The 20,932-nt window shown below is 36.4% G+C and overlaps 1 protein-coding gene across 1 annotated transcript in view; it reads left to right on the forward strand.

The window, feature by feature from the left end:
* The window catches only part of SMC1B (structural maintenance of chromosomes 1B), a 53,634-nt gene that overhangs the window by 17,607 nt on the left and 15,095 nt on the right, over positions 1–20,932 (forward strand). Inside the window, exons 9-15 of the mRNA XM_037160327.2 lie at positions 1,694–1,879; positions 4,073–4,252; positions 7,495–7,641; positions 10,117–10,254; positions 10,546–10,662; positions 12,207–12,313; positions 20,660–20,801. Of these exons, the coding sequence (XP_037016222.2) occupies positions 1,694–1,879; positions 4,073–4,252; positions 7,495–7,641; positions 10,117–10,254; positions 10,546–10,662; positions 12,207–12,313; positions 20,660–20,801 (1,017 nt within the window). The remainder of the gene's footprint in view (positions 1–1,693; positions 1,880–4,072; positions 4,253–7,494; positions 7,642–10,116; positions 10,255–10,545; positions 10,663–12,206; positions 12,314–20,659; positions 20,802–20,932) is intronic.

Below are 20,932 nucleotides of genomic sequence, written 5' to 3' on the forward strand. Positions count from 1 at the left end.
TCTGGAAGGTTACAGAACAAAATCCCCCATAAAAGCAAAATATAGAACTAAGAATACAAGTCATAGTAAACATTACTGAATTAATAAATTGCAAATAGCAAGGAATGGGTCACACAACCAAAAACTGAAGTTCTGACCTAGAAGTAAGATTGGAGGTACAGCAGTCACCCCTTATCCATGGGGGTGGAGATGCCAGCAGGTGGCTGAAACAGCAGACAGTGCTGAACCCTATGCATATGTAGGGGGTGTGTATGTGTATGTGCATATATGAGACATAGTTTTTCAGTTCACATATTTCATTCTCAAATTGGATGCCTCTTCCTTCTTTATTAAGTACTTATGCACTGTGGCTGGAACTTCGGTAGTGTAAGGTGCCACAGTGGAACCAGCATGATTTTATTTTCTCCTTTACAGTTTCACCTGAAGAATTTGTTCCTACTGTAGATGTTAGCCATTTCAGCATGCAATTCTTTCCTTTCCTTATTAACTCTATAGACTTTTTGCCTTTTCACTTAAAGGAAGCACTTCTCAGCTTCTTGGGCATATTTGAATTGCCAGCATCACTGCTCTTGTGCTGGGGGGCTGTTATTAAGTAAGACAAGGGTGACCTGAAGACGGATGGCACCCAGCCACCGTCCCTCTGAAAACTGCGGTGGCTGTTGAGTGGCTGATGGGAGCGGACACAGTGCAGGTCCACCAGACGAAGGGGTGGCTCGTGTCCCTGAAGAGACACCATGAAAGCTCATCACAGAACTCAGTGCACAGTGTAGAACTTAGGACTTGTCTGTTGAGTCATTTATTTCTGGAATTTTCCATTCAATATTTTTAGACCATGGTTGACCACAGTAACCAAAACCATGGAAAGCCACACCACAGATAATGGAGCCACTATAATTGCAGGTGAATGGAGAAGAAAAAGACAAAGAGCAGGATAATAAATATTAACAAGAATAGTCTATCACTTTAAAAAATGGTATTCCTGAAGTAGAACAGAGCAAATGAAAAAAAGTCCAGAATGTAAAACTGAATCTTCAGATAGCCTAGGGGGCATTGATACAGGATGTGCTGACATTCTGACATTTTTAAGTAAACCTTTTGAATTTCAGTCTAAAGATTTCTCAACCATTCATCAGATCTCAAATAACACGTCTTTGTGGGAAGCTTTCTCTGCCGTCTCATCTCGGCCTCGTCCCTGTTACACTCAGAGCTCTCTGTTCTCCATCGCAGTGTCTCGGACAGTTCTGTTTCACACGTGTGTGTAATCAAATGATTATTCAGCTCTTTCTCCCCCACTAGACTTACAGCTCTGTGAGATGAGCAAGCACCTGGAACGCTACCCAGTGTCCAGCTCGGTGTCTGCATGCGGTGGTGAAATGGGGGGTCCGCATAGATTCTCATTTAGTAATTAAGGGGATGGATGAATTTAATCATTGTAACTTTGTAAGGATATTTTAATATCTTGGTAAGGTTTATTCCCCCCTCATTACTCTTTTCTTAAATGAATTGTGACCACATGAATGGACATTTCACAGTAAAACTTATGTCCAAAATGAATAAGACTCTTACATTCTGATGTTTATAATTTTATAAAAGTAGTCTATAGTTTGTGCTGTTTTGCTACATTAGAAGACAATGAATTGTATGTTCTTCACAAATGTATTTGCTGTTCTCTCCTTTTTTCAAACCTGCCAAGTTTGGAAGACTGCTCGACCTGTGTCATCCTATTCATAAGAAGTACCAGCTAGCTGTTACGAAGCTTTTTGGCCAGTACATGGTTGCCATTGTTGTAACCTCTGAAAAGGTAGCAAGAGATTGTATTCGATTTCTGAAGGAGGAAAGAGCTGAACCTGAGACATTCCTTGCTCTAGATTACCTTGATGTAAGAAATTTATGTTTAGTACTTAGTGATAAAATCTTGTCCTTTAAAATACGTCTCGATTGCCTAAAACTATGGTTAAATGATTGAAAAGTGTCACAGCTTGGATGCCAGCCTGTCAGTCAGTCACTCGGATGGCTGGTGTTGATGTGTTGGCAGGCCAAGAATAGTATCAAGTGGGTGCTGTCCTTTTGTCTTCGTATCATTTCTTCCATATCTACTTTCCCACAGTTCTACCTTAGTGATTTTGATGACATTGTTCCAGCCTACTAAGCCATCCATATTCTTATTCAGTAGCGAAGTGTCGAGATGGTCTGTTGGTGAAATGCCAACAAAGAGTCTCAATTGTAAATATGTGACCCAGTAACTATGCATCAGTCGGTGAATCAGGCTGATAAGCCTTGGAGAATGTAGTGAGAGGCCTTGGAGTATCCAGATTCTAAATTCCCAAGGCAGGAACTCGATCAGTATCAAGATTGGTGTCCTTCAGTGATTTTTTTCTTGGCTACCACAGAAAATGTTCTGCTGGTCCTGCCTTCCAGACCCTGAACTGAAGGCAGTGTGCGTAGTAGTCGAGCACATGCTCTAGACTTGGCCCAACCTGAGTATGAATCTCAGCCCTGCTTTTAATTCATTCTCACTAATTCGTTCTTAATTTTTCTTGAGCTTCAATTTCTGCATCTGTAGAGGAAGGGGTCCTTACCTCGTAAGATTATTACAGGGAATCACTACATGGAGAGCACCTAGCGCAGTGCCTGGCACAGGGGCGAACCCAGCAAATGCTAGCTGTATACCAACGGTCCAGACTTGACTTTTGCACTTCCACACCTTTGCTGCTTATCCCCTCTGCCCACTAAAACTACTTGACCTAATTCTTCTACCTGTTAAAATCCTGTTTTACTTATTTCATGCTTAAGATTTTTTCAAGGCACCCTCATTTTCTAAAAATCTGATACAGAAAGTTATAAAATATAAAGGAACTATTCCTATCCCTTCTCAATGCCCAATTCCTTAGTTATAACTACTTTAGATTGCTTCTATACATACAAATTTATAAATATATATTGCCAGGTATGTTGTGTATATACACATTTTGGTTGCATAGGAGACGGGAACCCCCGCGAAATAGGAGTTATCTTTTGTTCGGTAGGCCCCTTGTAGTACAGGCTTCCCCGCTGGGTGAGAGTTCTAGGAACCCATGTGTATCAGTACACCAGTCAGCGTTGCGAGAGGCTGAGTTCAGCTTCAGTGAATTTTTTTTGAAGACTTTTTTCAGTCTGTTTGCCCATTTCATGATGGGTGATTTGTGAGTGCTCCTGTCTGCACCACGTTGAGCGTTCAGCAATTTTTTACCAGAACTGGCACGACCCCTATGCCCTACCCTCCTATTTACCCAATCTTGCCCTGAGCGACTTTGTTTTTGGTTTCTCTGGATGAAAAAGTCCCCAAAGGGAAATTTGTTGCTGATGTGGAAGATGTGAAACAAAAAGTGGCAGAAGCACCAAAAGGCATCAAAGTCAATGAGCTAAAAAACTGTTCTGAGCAGGAAAATGTCTCCATGGGTACAGTGCATCACATGGAGAGGACTTTGAGGGTGACTGGAATTTAAACATGTAAGAATAAATACACAGTTTTTATAAGTAAATTCCAGTTTTGGGGGTCCCCCCTCGGATAGGGCTTTTGCTTTGTTTTGTTTTGCAAAAGGAGACCATGCTATTTTTCAGTAAGACATTGCTGGTACTTTTTGATCTATGTGTAGATACAACTTAAAGTCCTGTCCAAGGAGGTGGGAAGGCCTTCCTGCTCATTTAGGCCCACAGTGAGTTTTTTGGTCCAGAGCGCCGAGCCACTCTGGACGCGTGTCAGCGGCCCTCATCTCTAACTGGACTTCACGGCTTTGCGAGCACAGAGCACTCCTTCTGCATTGCTTTGTCCCAGATAGTTAGTGACAGAGTTGGATTCGGAAAGTTTGTCTTCTGGCTTTTGATGAAGTGTATTTTTAAAAAATAGTACACAAGCTGTAGTACTAATGGTGCGATGTAGTTCATCAGGTTCTTGTCAAACCTTTATTATATGTAAGTGTATACTGTTAATTAATCTCTTGCTGTCATGTTTATGTATATTTTTAGAAAGAATGCACTATTTGGTTTTTTATTTTAGTGTATCTAATATATTAAGTATTTTTTAAACCTCTAGACCAAGCCAATCAATGAGAGGTTACGGGAGCTTAAAGGCTGTAAAATGGTGATTGATGTCATAAAGACTCAGTTTCCGCAGCTGAAGAAAGTAATCCAGTTTGTCTGTGGCAATGGCCTTGTCTGTGAGACCGTGGAAGAAGCTCGGCACATTGCACTCGATGGACCAGAAAGACGGAAGGTGAGACGCCACGATTGTGCTTTTGGATGATCTGAAGCAGTATTTGTGAGACTAACATATTATACGTGCAGATACTTATACAAGATGCTATATGACTCTTTTTAGTAAGGAAAACTAACATACAACCTAAAATGGCTATGGTTTCAGTACTTTTCGTAATATTCAGTTGGGTTTTTAAAAAATTTAATTCTGTAGTATTTCGAATACCATACACTATATTTTGAAAATTAGATTTATTGTAATAATACCCTCAAAGCAGTTAACTTATTTTTTACATGCATGAAATGTTCTTCTGAATCTCAATATGCCCTGCATTTAAATATATATAGTATATATGTTTTTTGAATATCAGGAAAGATTTTAGGTGCTTATTTTATCTTCTGGGTTAATTCTTCCCTGGCTTCATAGGGATACTACCACTCCTTTCACACACTCAAGGTTTTAACACATTTGAAGTTACAAAAATGGCATAATTGAAAATGAGGTTACTAAATATTAATCTCTCAAGAAAATTATTTTGGTCTTAAAAATAAATATGTTTTAGTCTCAGTTGAATAGAGTTTGTATTTAGTTAAGCAGTGTTAATTTCTCAGATTACCTGACTTAGCTTTTTATTAAGATTTTATTTATGTATTTTTATTTTAAAGATTTTATCTATTTATTTTTAGACAGGAAGGGAGAGAGGAAGAGAGACATCAGTGTGTGGTTACCTCTCTAGTACCCCCAACTAGGGACCTGGCCTGCAACCCAGGCAGGTGCCCTGACTGAGAATTGAAGCAGTGACCCTTTGGTTCATAGGCCGGCATTCAATCTACTGAACCACACCAGCCAGAGATTAATTTTTTAAATTTAATTTATTTATCTTTAGAAGGGAAGAGAAGGAGAGAGGAGGAGAAACATCAATGTATGGTTGCTTCTGGTGTGTCCTCTGCTGGGAACTGGCCCCTGCTAGGAACTGGCCTGCAACCAAGGCATGTGCCCTGACTGGGAATCGAACTGCGATCTTTTTGGTTCTCAGGCCCGTGCTCAATCCACTGAGATACACCAGCTGGGGAGATTAATTTTTTTATACTACACCTTATGCCCTAGTGCCTAGGACATAAGCTATGATGTACAATCAGTGATGCTACTTAGTAAGTTTCTTAACCTCCAATTTCACTTTTTCCTCCAAAATTTGGAGAAATAGTAGTGCCTATTTCATAGAGTTGTAAAGGCTAAATTAAGTAATAACATTCAGGATACTATTGTAGTGCCTCACAAAAAACTGAAAAAGTGCTAGTCAGTTTTTTACTTATTAGTGAATTAAAATATTTGATCTGGAGCGTACAGAATTGCAAATTAACACAATACAGGCTATTACTATGAAAGATAGTAGTTTTTAGTTTTAAATGTATTAACTGTCTAACACTCACATAGTTTAGTACTTCTGCCAGAAATGATCTTAATGGCAATGTGATCACAGTCTTAGTAATCACTGCCATTGATTTCTACAGATTAACTTTAAGCAGGTATAATAAGTGAGCTACTAACATATCTTATTTTGCTACCTAATTAACTATTTTAAAATTTATTTTTGTATATTTGTAAAATTGATTTCTGAAGATTTGTGAGATCATTTTAAAGAAACCACATAAAGATAAAATGGTGTTTAATCCTTGCTTCATTCAACAAATACTAATGGTTTATATCTGCTCATGTTAAGAAGTCTTACCCCGTTAGGCCATATCTTGTTCTTATCATTATTTCAAAATTGTAATCAGCTTTGTCATTTATGTCTGAAGTATATCACAGGAAGTTCATCTCCTTCCTGTCACTGTTGTGTCCCGTGAGGGGTTTCCTCTGTGCTTTAGGGTGCACGCAGTGGTTGGATAGACGGCACGTTTTCACAGATGCCTGTCTTCAATTGGTGCTTCGGTTTTTCATGGACTTCACATCTTTTCCTAGACCTGATACCACATTTTAGAATTTCCTTAGTTCAAATACTGCAAGTCACATCACAAATTGATGTTTTGGTCAGTTTAGACCTGAGGAGCAAACTTATTGCCAAGCTAACATCTGGGAGGGCAGGGTGCCCTCAGGGCCTTGCATAAAATAAAAAGCCTGTCTCCCTTGAGACATCCAAATGCTAAGGATCTTAGAACTGTATTGTAAGAGTCCCGGTTAACTCTGGAGCCACCACCATACAGACCCTGGAATGCTTACTTCTGAAATCATACGAGAGAAATAAACCAGGTTTTCTGTTAAATGTAACTGATTTGATTCCAGTAAGACATGCAAGCCTTCACCTCCTCAGGAAGCCGTCTGTGGCTCTCTGGGCTGTATTAGACCCTCCCGGTCTTACACTTTCCTGAATATACTTCTGTCTGCTCGTCACTTAATACCATAATGATATGTTCATATGTGTCTTTTTCCTACTCACATAACTGCCTGAGGATCAATGTCATATTTCACTCTGTCACTCCAACCCCCAGTGTAGAATGTCTCAATCATGGTGGTCACGCAGGGAATGTTGGTCTGAATGAGGGAACCAAGGATTCAGTGAGACTCCTATTTGTTGGCTTTTTAAAAAATGAGCTCATACTACATGGTTTTAGTTCTCCACAGGTGATTTCCTTCTGCTTTAACTAGAAACATTTGCAACACATTGAGGATTGCTTTTATTTATTCCATAAAGTATATGTCTACTTAGGACTATAACTTCAAGCTATTTTTTAAATAGATCTCTTTTTTATTATTTAAGATAACATACTTATTACACATTCTTTTTATTTTATACCTTTGACTCCATTTAAAGTTTTGTTCTTGGTCCCCATTTGTATCCACCTTGGAGAATGTGATATTTTGGGTATCCTAAAGTTGCTATGGCTGGTTTTCGTAATATGTCATAGACATGGGATGTCAAAGGCTTCAAAATACAGGATTATATAATGCAAATTATTTCATGTTAAACACTATTCTCAGTTTTTTCTTCTCAATAGTGAATATGTGTGGAACTAACACACAATTTATTTTGAGGCTTTTTAATTTCTAATTTGTTGCCTAAAATTGCTTTGGGCCTTAGCAAAACAGGGTTTTGTATTTGTGGTTTATTGGTTGGTGTCTTTTTATATGCTAGACATTTTATTAAATATTGGGTGGTATTTCTCATCTATAAATTCTCAGCTGTAAAAATTGTCTAATTGTGTTCTGGTTTATCTTCTTTATGTACACTTCCCCAAGGTAAAATATTTTTAATTTTACAGACAGTAGCTCTTGATGGAACATTGTTTTTAAAATCTGGGGTGATTTCTGGAGGTTCAAGTGACTTAAAATACAAGGCTCGATGCTGGGATGAGAAAGAGTTAAAGAATTTAAGAGAGAGAAGAACCCAACTAATGCAAGAATTAAAGGTAAATTCATGTTGTAAAAGTTGTAGAATAATTGTGTTTTTTTAAGTAATATTTTAGTAATGTACCATGCCTGTAGTTTTTTAAAAACTTAAATAATGCAAAGTGGAATAAAGTAAAAAATAAAAATACCCATTCTACATCTCAGCAATATTTACTGAACAATCTGATACATAGCCTTTGGAGGTTTTCTCTGCACATGCAACTATATGTGTTACTTTTCCTATTATTTTATAAAACACTTTTGACATAGTGTCTGCAACAAGCTTTTTCATTGATATCATAATATGGACATGTTTTTATGTTACCATATAGAAAACCACTTTATTTGTAATGAATTCTGCCTGGTATTTTATTGTAAAGATTTTTTAAATTTAATTAATCTTCAATAACTTTGTCATTTCAGTTTTTGCTATCACAAATGATGCAACATTAAACATTATTTAGAGAGGGAAAATAACATTGTGGTAAAGAACATGAATTTGGTGGCAGCACTGCCTGAGTTTGAATGCTGGTTCTGTCACATGCTAACAGTATAACCTTGGACAAGAGGTTAAAGATAGAGAATTAAAAGCAGCAAGAAAAGAGCAGATAGCTACCCACAACGGAATTCCTATAAGACTGTCAGCTGATTTCTCAAAAGAAACTTTGCAGGTTAGAAGGGATTGGCCCAAAATATTCAAATTCATGAAGAATAGGAACCTACAGCCAAGAGTGCTTTACCCAGCAAAGATATCATTTAGAATCAAAGGGCAGATAAAGAGCTTCCCAGACAAGAAAAAACTAAAGGAGCTCATCATCACCAAACCATTATTATATGAAATGTTAAAGGGATTTATCTAACAAAAATATAAAAACTATGAACAATAAATTGGCAATAAATATATATCTATCAACAGTGTAATCTAAAAAACAAACTAAGCAAACAAGAAGAACAGAATGATGGGTAGGGAGAGCATTTTGATGGTTGCCAGATGGAAGGGGCATATGGGGAAATGGGTGAAGAGATGAGGGGATGGAGAAGTACAAATAGGTCATTGCAGAATAGCCAATGGGAATGTAGAGTACAGTACAGGAAGTGGAGTAATCAAAGAACTTACACATGACCCATGGACATGAACAATGATAAAGGGATTGCCTGAGGGAGTCAGGAGTGCTGGGCAGGGGAGTAATGAGGGGCGGAAATTGGGACAACTGTAATAGTATAACCAATAAAATATAATTTTTGGCCCTGGCTGGTGTGGCTCAGTGGATTGAGTGCCAGCCTGAGAACCAAAGGGTCATTGGTTCAAGTCCCAGTCAGGGCACATGCCTGGGTTGCAAGCCAGGTCCCTGATGGGGGGCATGCAAAAGGCAACCACACACTGATGTTTCTCTCCCTCTCTTTGTCCATCCCTCTTTGTTCCCCTCTTTCTAAAGTAAATGAAAAACAAAAAAATCTTTAAAAATACAATTTTTAAACAAAAAAAAGACATGGAGACACATCTGAGCAAAGGATAGAATTAGGCAGTTCAGAAAAAGAAGAAATCCATAAGGCCTAGTAAACATGAAAAAATGCTCAAAATAGAATATAGTGCTCAAGGAAATACTGATTAAATTAAAATTACTTAATACTGAACCAAAGACTTGGAAAAAATGTATATGCTCGTGAAGATATAAAAAAAACAGAAGCTCATACATTATTTATAGAAATGTGAATTGTTATAGTGTTGGGGAAAGCAATCAGCCCCAGCCACCAAAAATATGAATAACTTTGTTCCATCCATCTTACCTGGGGAATCAATTGCATGGAAATAAAACACCAGTACTTAAGGGTGTACATGCAGGTATGTTGCTGCAGCATTGTTTGTGGTGGCAAAAACCTGGAAACAATGTAAATGCCTGTCATTTAGGGAATACTTGAATAATTTTGGTACAGTCTCACTCAGATAATATGCAGTTATTCAAGAGTGCATTTAGAGCTTTATTAGTTGACTTTTGTAACTGGAGAGAAAAAAGGTAGGAAAGTATGTTCAATGTGATTCTAAATTTGTAAAACAAGACTGAAAAAATATATATAGGTGGGTATGTTTGTATATGTATTTGCCTAAAGACTTGGGATAAAAATACAGAAGAACATACACCAGGGAGTTGATTTGGTTGAGTGGGTGAAGGGAGAGGTGGGTGGACGAGGCAAGCAGAAAGGCAAGGGTGCACTACAAACCGGGCACCTTGCATCATGTGGTCCCATTTATGTGCCTTGTTGGAACATGCACTCCCCGTTCCTCCATTTTCATGCCTGTTTCCCATTAGGAAGTACGTTGGTGTTTTGAGGATGCTCTAGGGCACGTTGGTTACTCCAGATGGCTTATGGACATAATTGCCCAGAAGAAGAGAAGATGGAGTGTGGATGTGGCCCTATGTAAAAAGTCAGTAAATTATGGCTTATGAGAGTGCTTTACTATTGTAAAATGTTATCACATTTCTCTTTTTCTTTAGGATTTATTGAGGATGCTTCGCAAGGAAGCAGATTTGAAACAAATACAGACTCTCGTACAAGGAACTCATACACGGCTCAAATACTCACAAAGTGAGCTAGATATGATTAAAAAGAAGCACCTTGCTGCTGCTTCCCAGGTAATGTCTTACATAAAATGTTATGGAAATTAAACCAGGACATAGAATTTCAGAAGTTACATTTATGAAGTACCACGTAATTTCCGCACTTTACTCTATGACTGATATTGTATTATAGTCCTTTAGTTACTTTATTTTTATGGTTGTTAACCTTATTATACAACTGTACCTGAATTCACCTTAACTCATGGATTCCCTTTTTGTGCTAAAAGACACCAGTCATGTTTTGGCTTCACTATGCAAAGCTGAAATAGCCATAGTAAAAAAGGATTTTTTCCCTTTCGTGATTAGGAACAGTCTCAGCTGCAGAGTGAACTGCTGAACATTGACTCCCAGTGCTCTGTGCTGGATGAAGCAATCCAAGAACGGCAACAAAGAATTGAAGAGTTCCAAAAAAAGATGGACAAGGTCCTGAAGGGTATATTTATTATTAATTGGCATGCAGAATATAGTTCTAGACCAGCCACCGGATTTAGGGCTTCTTGAATATGTGCTGAGTTTTAAATATGTGCGAAATTAATTTTCTTGGGTCTTTTGAGAGCCCCTGTTGCCCATCTCAGGAGACAGTGAACCGTGAACAGCTGCTCCCCTCTGCTCCCCACTCCTGGCTCCTTGTAAAAGTTACAGCCTCCTTCTTTCTCCCACTGCCCCTGACAGGAAAAAAAAATAACTTTGTCATTTGGGTCATTTTTTAAGGTTAATTATTCACTCAGAAATTATTTCTAGAATGTTTATTGTATTTTCCAGGCACAGTGCTTGGCCCTGGGGAAACAAAGAATCAGTCTTCTAGCCTCGGCTTATGTAAAGTGACAAGAACTTTCTGCTTTAATTCATTCCACTGTTGCTTATCTTTAATCGTTAGAAAGTTGTTTGTCATACCATCGCTCAGTAATTATTTTTAGTTCTACCTTCTATCACATGATTTGAAACCACACTTGTGTAACTCCCTAAATAAATCTTTTCCAGGTTGAATATCCTAATCCCCCGATCATTTATATTTGTCATAAATTTCAGACCACCTCTGGCAGCCGTCCTCTGGGCGTCCTGTTGTTTGTCAGCGCCCGGAGCAAAGCGCGCCAGCAGAGTGTGGTCTGACCCCAACAGAGCGCCATGCGGCGCGGCACACACGGGGCTGAGACTTCTACGATTCGGATTATCTGCTTATGTAAATGATAGTTTATTACTGAATTAATCATATATTTCATTTAAATTCAAGTAAAACCTAAAGTATTTAACATGCCCTGCTATTAAAATAGGTCTGTTTATTCTATAATTGAACATAAATGCAGCACTTTAAAAATATTGAGGTTTAATGTTATTTTGTTGAATTTGGATCATTCTCATTTTTCTAAATATTTTTGAGTCTTAATTCTCTGCTATAGTCCCTTTGGCTTTATATGACCTAAGAAACTATAGTATTACTCATACAAAGAATATTTTATTAAACTTTTTCAAGTTTTTAAATTTTAACTATTATTGTATTTCTTTTTTCATTACCATTGAGCCCTCATACACCCCTCTCTCCCACCACAGTGTGGTCTGGTCCAGGTCCATGAATCCTTTTTCCTTTTTGCTCAGTCCTCCACCCCCTAATGTCTCCCCCCAGCTGTCATTCTGCTCTCCATCGATTAGTCTGTCCTAAAGAACATTTCATTTATGTAAAATAATGTACTTGGTGTGTCTGATGTAATTTAAATGTTTTCTATTTTAAACAGTTTGTGAAGCCAAAACTCTTAGTAAAATTAGTTTTGCACTTTCTCATTTAGTTTTTAGAATTGGAAATTTCGAAATAGATGGGCACAGTTTATGGAGCTAAAGAACAAGAGTTTACTAGCTCCTCGGAGAACCATAGTGCTTGTTGGCATTATATTTTGGCCTAATCCAGGGAAACCTTGGAGGGGAAAACTTAGATTTAATCATATTAAATCAATTGTTTTGAAATCATTTAAAAGGTTGAAGATGATATTTTCCAACACTTCTGTGAAGAAATAGGTGTGGAAAATATTCGTGAATTTGAGAAAAAACATGTTAAACAGCAACAAGAAATTGATCAAAAAAGGTACTTTTATTTTAAAATATTGTTAAACAATCTATATAGAAATGTAACTGTTATTTCATAATTTAAGGGAATTATGTCTGAGGTGGACTTTATTTCAGTTTATCAAGAAATAGCTAGTAAACATTCATAGTTTTATAAAGATTTCTCTTATTTTTTTAAAGAAAGAAAATACAAATATACAACATAACTACACAGTGGCTATTAAATGAATAATAAAACACTGATTTATTTACTTCTCTGTAAATAGATAGATAGATAGATAGATAGATAGATAAAATTGGTAATTTTCAAGAAATAATTATTACCAAGGTAGAAAAATCTAAGGAGACCAGCTACCGTAGGAAAAGAAAGTAAAAAAGCTTCTACCCACTCCTGTCCCCAAAGTTACCAGGACATGTGGTTTCACAGTGGAATCAGTCATCCCAGGAAACTTTAAAGGCAGAGGAAACTGACATTTAGTGTTTCAGAAAACCTTCAATATTTAAACTGTTTCATAGTTAGAAGAGGGAGAAATACATTTTTTATGAAATGAACATAATATCGATGCCCAAATCCAAAAAGGTACATACACGTACAATAAGAAACTATAAACCTATAAATAACAAAGTAAAATAAAGTTACATAGAAACACATTGCAACAACATCAGCAAAACATTATGCCATTATCTAGTGAACCTTATACCAGAAATAAAAGAACGGCTCAGGATTGGGATCGCTGCTATGGTTTGTATATTAATAGTCAAAGGAGAGAAATCACATAATCAATTCTATAGATGATAAAAAAGGCACTTGACAAAATTTGCCATCAATCCTTGATGAAAAATTCTTAAAATATGAGTAGATACCTGCGATATGAGAAGATACATCTTATTCTAAATTGGCATTGAATTTTAATGAATTGACACTAGAAATGTTCCTAGTCGAGTCCATGAGGAGTATATTGGTATCACCACTGTTGTCTAACGTTCTTCTGGGGAAACTAGTCAATGGAATAGACAAGAAATATAAATAAGGTATAAATATTGCAAAGGGAGGAGGCAAATGTTTCCCTCTTTGCAGGGTATATGATATGCATCCAGAAATTCCTAGAGTACAAATGAAAACTATTAGAAACAAAAGAAGAGAATTCAGTATTATAACAATACAAATATTAATGTGAAGTTTTATTCAAAATTAATATAGAAATTAACTTAAAATTTGTGGCCTTTCTATATACAAACTGCCAGGGAGACAATCTATTGGGAAGAAAATATTCCAATTATATTAGTGAGGGGAAAAAAGATAAAATACTTAGTACTTAGAATAAACTTACTAAATGTAAAAGCAGTATATAAAGAAACCTTTAATCAAGATTGAGAGACATAAACAGAATCTTGAATAAAAAGGACAGGCACACTAGTTCTTTCATAAGAAGACTCAATATTGTAAAGAACTTGGTTCTCCCTAATTTAATTTATAACTAAAATATTATCTCAATATATGTATGGACGAGATTTGTTTTTAACTAGATAAACTGATTCTAGAGTTCACATATTCAGAGCTAGCCAAGAAAAATTTGAAAATAGTAATGAGAAAGGACTAGAACTCCTAAATTTAAACATGGTGTAAAGCTACATAATTAAAATCCTGAGGTACTGGCTCACGAATAGAGTCCAGAAATACACTTACTCAGATTTATAAGGGAAATTTGACTTAAGAGAAAGGTGGTAGTTTATATCATTGGAGAAAATAAACACTGTTCAGTAAATCACATTGGGCTACCTGTGTTAGCAACTAGGAAGAATGTATTTGGGCCTCTGTCTCATTCCGTAGACTCAGATTCATTTCAGCTGAATCAAAGATGTTAATGTAACTAAAATAAAAGCATAAAAATATTAGAATAAATCATAAGAGAATTTTTAAAAATAGTCTCAGATTAAGGGAGGTTTTTCAGTATGACACAAAAGCCAGATACCATCAAAGAAAAGATTAATAAAATGCAATTGTATAGAAATAAAAAAAACTTTTTGCATAGCAAAAGTACTATGAAGAAAATGAGAAGACAAATGACAATTTCAAGCAAAATATACATATGTATATGTTTAGAAATTGTAGGAGCCGTTGTTCTCTACACTCTTCTAGTGTAGAGAGGCTGGGAGGATGCAAAAGAGATACTTTGCTTTTTGTATATTCTTACACCTTTTTTTCCTTTCCTTTACCCAGTTCCCTAACCACCCACCCGTCTGCACACGGTCTTTTTTGGTCTCCCAAATAAGTATGACTTAGTCCTCTGAACACCCTACAGCAGCAGTTTATCTGCACCTTTCTTCTTTCTAAATTATTGTTTAATCATTTCTCATTTTTCAGTTAGAGTTGACATACATCATCATATTAGTTTCTGGTATACACCCCCAGTGATTAGACATTGTATAATTTATAAATAATCATCCCAATAAATCTCACATTCATCGGACACTATAGATAGTTATTAGAATATTATGGACTGTATTCCCTATGCTATACTCTATATCCCCTTGGCTGTTCTGTAACAACCAATTAGTACTTCTCAACCCCTTCTTCACTCATTCCCCAGCTTCCTCCCATCTAGCCACAGTCAAAATGGTGTCTGTGTCTGTGAATCTGTTTTTGTTCTGCTTGTTTATTTTGTGTTTTAGGTTGAATTGCTGATATTTTTACACCTTTAAAATTTTGTACCGTATTCAAATATAATTTTTTGCCTTGGTGACTATAAATTCTGAATTCAAGTGTGCAATAGTGATGAGAACAAGGAGGACTGAACATCAGGGATTCTTCCTTTCCCAAGATGTTGTCACTTTATACAGGGCTTGGTTTACAGTTCTGATGCAAATAATATAATAATTAACAAATAATAATACAAGAATAAACTTTGTTTCATGTATTCACAACTGTAAACCTACTTTTTTTCACCCCATACTTAAAAGGAGTTAAGTCCACACAAAAAAATAGTAAACACAAAGCATTTATGACTACAGATTATTTAAGATCTAGACTTCCCTGTGCTATACTCATCTAGATGATCAATTTATTTTGTATTTAGCATTTCCATGTTTGGTTTTACTGAGATGTAATTGATAATACCTCTCTGTAAGTTTAAGCTGCACAGCATATATTGTGAAGTAATTACTTCAGTAAGTTTAGCTAGTAGCATCTGTCATCTCATATAGAAAGAATAATTAAATATAATTTTTAAATCCAAAAGTAATAATGTGCCTCTTGGAGAAAATAGAGAAAATATTTTTTACAAATCAGTCATTGTCCCTTTGTCCAGAAGTAAATTCAGCATTTGGCTCACTTCTCTTTTTATAATTCTGTCATAGTCTGTTCATTTATTCAACAGTGATCAAGGAAGGTCAAGCCCCTTTGCACTTTCATTACTTTTTAGGATCAGCTTTTTAACTGCTGTAAGAAAGTTTGCTAAAATTTTGATTGGGCTTATGTTGAATCTATAGATCACAAAGTGATGTATATATACACCGTGAACATGGTGTCTGTCTTCACTTAGTTAGGCTTTCCTTAATTTCTCTCATTAATCTTCATTTTCATTGACAGGGTATGTTTTACACATATTTTGTTTAGTTTATTACTAAGTACTTCATATCTTTATGCTATTATAAATAGAATTGTTTTTAATGATTAGTTTCAAATTGATTGGTGGTGGTATATTGAAATAAAATTTTTTTGTAAATTGACCTTGTATTTTGTAGCTTTGTTGCATTTATTAGTTCTAGTTCTTTTATAGATTCCTGAGGATTTTTTACATGACATGGTCATGTTGTCAGTGAATAAAAAACTTTATTTTTTCCCTTCCAATTAGTATGGCTTGTTTCTTTTTCTTGTCTTATTGCACTAGCTAGAACTTCCAGTATAATGTAGAATAAGTAGAAATGATGAGAGCAGACATCCTGCCTTATACCCAATCTTAGGTGCAAAGCAGTCTTTCATGGTTATGTATATTAACTGTAGGGTGCCCTTTAGCAAGCTAAGTTCCCCTCTATTTCTCGTTTGCTTAAATTTTTTATCATGAATGAATGTTGAATTTTGTCAAATACTTTTTCTGTCCCTGTTGAGAGGATTGTATGGTTGGGTTTTTGGGGGGATGGTAATTAATATGGTAAGTTACAGTGGTTAAATTCAGAATGTTAAACCAACTTTGCATAACTATGATGAACCCACATGGTCTTATTCTTAGCAAATGTTTTTGGATTTGATTTGCTTAAATTTTTGTTAAGGATTTTTTCATCTACACTTATGAGCATATTGGCCTATAGTTATTTTTCTTTAATGTCTTTGTCACATTTTTGTGTCAGGGTGATACCAGACTCATAAAATTAGTCAAAAATTGTTTTCTTCTTATTTTTTCCTGACAGAGTTTCTGTAGAATAGTATTATTTCTTACCTAAATGTTTAGTAAAATTTGTAAGGGAAACCACCGGGGCCATCCACCTTTCTTTGTGGGAAGGTTTTTAATTACAGATTCAGTTTCCTTAATATATGTAGGGTTGTTCTTGGTAGTTTGTGTCATTTAAGGAATTTGGTGTATTTCATACAAGTTGCCTAATTTATAAACATAAAGTTATTAATACTTCCTGTCATCCTTTTTAATATCTGTAGGGCCTGTACTGATGTCTCCTCTTAAATTTCTGATATTGATGATTTGTCTTTTTTCTTTTCTTCTTAATGTTTAGCTAGTGATGTTTTATTTAATTTTATTGATTTTTTCTAAGATCAGTTCTTGGCAACAATGATTTTCTCTATAGTTTGTCTTTTTATAGGGTTGCTTTCTGCTCTTTATTATTTTCCTATTTATTTGGGGTTTAATTTACTCTCCTTTTTCTACATTTTAAAATAGAAGCTTACATTATATATTTTAGACATTCCTTCTTTTATAATATAAATATTTTAAGCTGTATATGAGGTCTGTCCAGAGAAAGTCCAGCCATTGTTAATATAACAAGAATGGTTTGCATAACATTGATGTAACCTGGCAGCCAAGGAAAGTGGGCTGGAATGTGCATGTGTGAACAGTGATGACCTCACTGTACTAAACGGTGGGGGCGGTAGACATCATTGAATGAGCATGTGTATTGTGTGGCCATCACATTCCAAATGAGCAAGTAAAGCAACAAATCTGCAACAAATTTTGTGTTAAGCTTGAACATTTCTCCACAAAACTATTCAGATATTCAGGAGGCTGCAGCTATGGGCAATGGGTAATCAGCAGCTTCATCATGGCAACGCGCCTGTTCATGCATCATGTCTCATGCAGAGTTTCTTGGCAGAACATCACATCACCCACCCAGGTGACTCAGCCCCCTCAAAGCACAGATTTGGCGCCCTGTGACGTCTTCCTTTTCCCAAAACTAATAACACCTTTGAAAGGGAGGAGATTTCAGACCATTGATGACATTCCAGAAAATACAGCGGGGCAGCTGACAGTGATTGGGAAAAGTGTGTGAGGTCCCATGGTGCTTACTGGAAGGGGACCGAGGTGTCATTGTTCTCTGTGCAATGTTCCTTGTACCTTCTTCAATAAATGTCTCTATTTTTCATATGACATGACTGGATACTTTCTGGACAGACTTCGTATTTTTAAGTACTGCTTAAGCTGCATCTCACTACTTCTGACATGTTGTATTTTCATTTTTATTCTATTCAGAATGTTTTCTAACATTCTGATATTTCTAACATTCTAACATTCCTTGTGATTTCTTTCTATGACTGATGGGGTATTTAGAAGCATGGTGTTGGGGGGGTTCAGATATTTTTCTGCTACTGATTTTTAATTTTGTTGTGCTAAGGAATATATTCCACATTGTTTCAGTCCTTTTACATTCATTGAGGCTTATCTGATGTGTTCTTCTTAGTAAGTGTTCCATATGCACTTGAAAAAGTGCATTCCGCTGTTGAATGGGGTGTTCTCTGAGTGGCAGTTGAGTTGCTTGGTATTTCTCGCAGCTTCCGTGTACTTGCTGACTCTGTCTAGTTCCTCCGCCGGCCACTCAGGGAGGAGTGCTGAGATCTCCAGGTGTGCTTCTGGGTCTGTCAGTTCCTCCACCCACTTTCTGTCTGTTTTTACCTCCTGTACTTTAAAGCCTTGTGATTAGCTCCATACATGTTTGGGGTTGTTGTATTATTGCTGGATGAATTCTCTTATCATTATAAAATATCCCTTTTCATCCCTGTCATACTCCTTATTCTGAAGTCTATTTGAACTTCAACAGATTTTCTTTGTAAAGAATTCTGCCTGTCACTTTTTATTGAGCTTCTCATATAATGAAACTGGAATTCCGATTGCAGTTGCATTGGATTTATAGATTTATTTGGGGAGAACATCTTCAAAATATTAAGTCCTCTCAATAAGAACATTGAATGTCTTTTATTCTAATCATCATATTCTTTATTATAATTTTAAAGCTTTTTTCATAGAAATACGTATGTTCTTATTAATTCCTGCATATTTTAGTTTTTCTCTTATGAATAGTAGCTGTATTTATGATACCATATTTTGCCATGTGTAATGTTGCACCCATGGTTTTTGTGTACATTATATGCAGGATTATTATACCCCACATTATACCCATGGCATGTATTCATTATATCCATGTATAATGTGATTCTTTACTTTTTCCTCAAAAATGTGGTCAAAAAAATGTGTTATACACTTCAAAACATGGTATTTTTCTAGTTGTACTGATGTAGAAAATAGTATCAAATTTTAGATTGGCCTAACATCTGATAACTTAATAAAACTTTATTACTTTTCTTTTATAATCTACACCAAAGGACATGTTTCCACCAACTTTTAGACAAAGAGAAAGGGTGGCGGGGGGGAGAGAGAGAGAGAAAGGAACATCTAAGTGAGAGAGAAACATCACTTGGTTGCCTCCCGTATGTGCCCCAACCATGTGCCGAGACCAGGAATCAAACTGGCAACTTTTGGCACATGGAACGACACTCTAACCAACTGAGCCACATGGCTAGGACAGACTTCATGACTTTTCATAGCTGATCCATTGCGTATCCTAGGATGATGCCTCTACTGTCCAGTTGGAGATATAGAGTAAGCAGTTACATATACAAGTTAGGAGTTCATGGGCAAGGTCCAGCCTGGAAGTGTACATTTGGGATTGTTGGCATACGGATGATAGTTGAAGTCATGTGATGGATAAGATCAACAAGGAAATGAATGTAGACAGAAAAGGGATCCCAGTTGAGGCTAACAGATGGAGCAGATGAGAAGGAGTCATTAAAGGAGCAGGGAGTGAGGGGAGAAGAAAGCCAGAGTAGTGTGGTGTCCCAAAGCCAAGTAAAGAAGTGTCGCACTTATACACAGTCTGTAGGCCTGCCTCTTGTAGCAAAAATAAACCCCTCGAGTTTGTTCTTAACCACTCGTACAGGCAGAACGGTTAGTAGTCAGGAGCAGGGCTTCTGTTACCTGTACGTAGTATGTCACACTGGCTCCGTCACTTCCTAAGTGGGTAGCCTTGGGCAAGATACTTACCTCTCTGTGCCTGTAACAGTGCCGGGCACATTAGTAAACTGTCATTAAATAGTATTCTTTGTTTTTATTATTACTATTGTTTTTGTTGTTTTTGTATCAATAATATCTGGCACAGTATCTGATACAATTAGTGTTTAAAGTATTTCTCAAAGAAATGACTGTTGGCCAGATTTGAGGGTGGAAAGGACGAGTGGCAGCTGTTACTAGAATCCTTGGGAGGACTTTATGGAGCTTGCAGCACAGGGAAGTGGGTAAGGGAGGAGCATGGTCTTAAATTCCCACGTTTGGAGTTTGTGAATGAATAGCTATTTCAAATGACTGACTAAATAAATAAAAGTAGATACAAAATTTTGACTTAAAGAGAAGAGGAAACCTATGGATTATGAAAGATTTAAGAAACATACTCATATGCAATGTATGGCTACTGAGTCAAGCAAAGCAATTTAAAAAAAAATAATGGGACTCAGGAAATTTGTCAACGATACCAATTTTGTATTTAAGAAATTATCATTTTAATCTATAATAGTGTGGTTATATATTAAAAGTCACTTCACTTTGAGATACGTACTAAAATATTTAGAGATGAAATTACATGATGTCTGGAATTTGCTTCAAATAATCCAGTGATGGGAAGGAGTAGTAAGTGGGGGAAGAGGTGAAACAAGATCAACCATGAGTTGGAAATTATTAAAGCTGGGTGGTGGTGACCTGGGGGTTCATTATAGTATTCCTTCTACTTTTGTATGTTTGAAATTTTCCGAACAGTAAAGAAAGCGTTGAAGGACTATGTTTACCACTTGTAATGCTTGACTTTATTATACTAGATTAGAATTCGAAAAACAAAAGACTCGGCTCAATATTCAACTTGAATATAGTCGCAATCAGCTGAAGAAGAAACTAAATAAGATCAACACACTAAAAGAAACCATCCAGAAAGGTACAGAAGATACTGACAACCTAAAGAAGGTAAATAGTAATGAAGTGTCTCGTCACTGAAATAATGACTTCCTTCATTGAATACACCTTTGTTGTGCTCCTGCGTGTTATAGAGGGGGTGGGGGGCACAGGTTTGAGCAATAACTTGAAGTAGAACGGGC

Source organism: Artibeus jamaicensis, unplaced genomic scaffold (genome assembly GCF_021234435.1).
Source record: "Artibeus jamaicensis isolate MK-2021 breed Jamaican fruit bat unplaced genomic scaffold, CSHL_Jam_final contig_233, whole genome shotgun sequence".
Taxonomy (NCBI): Eukaryota; Metazoa; Chordata; class Mammalia; order Chiroptera; family Phyllostomidae; genus Artibeus; species Artibeus jamaicensis.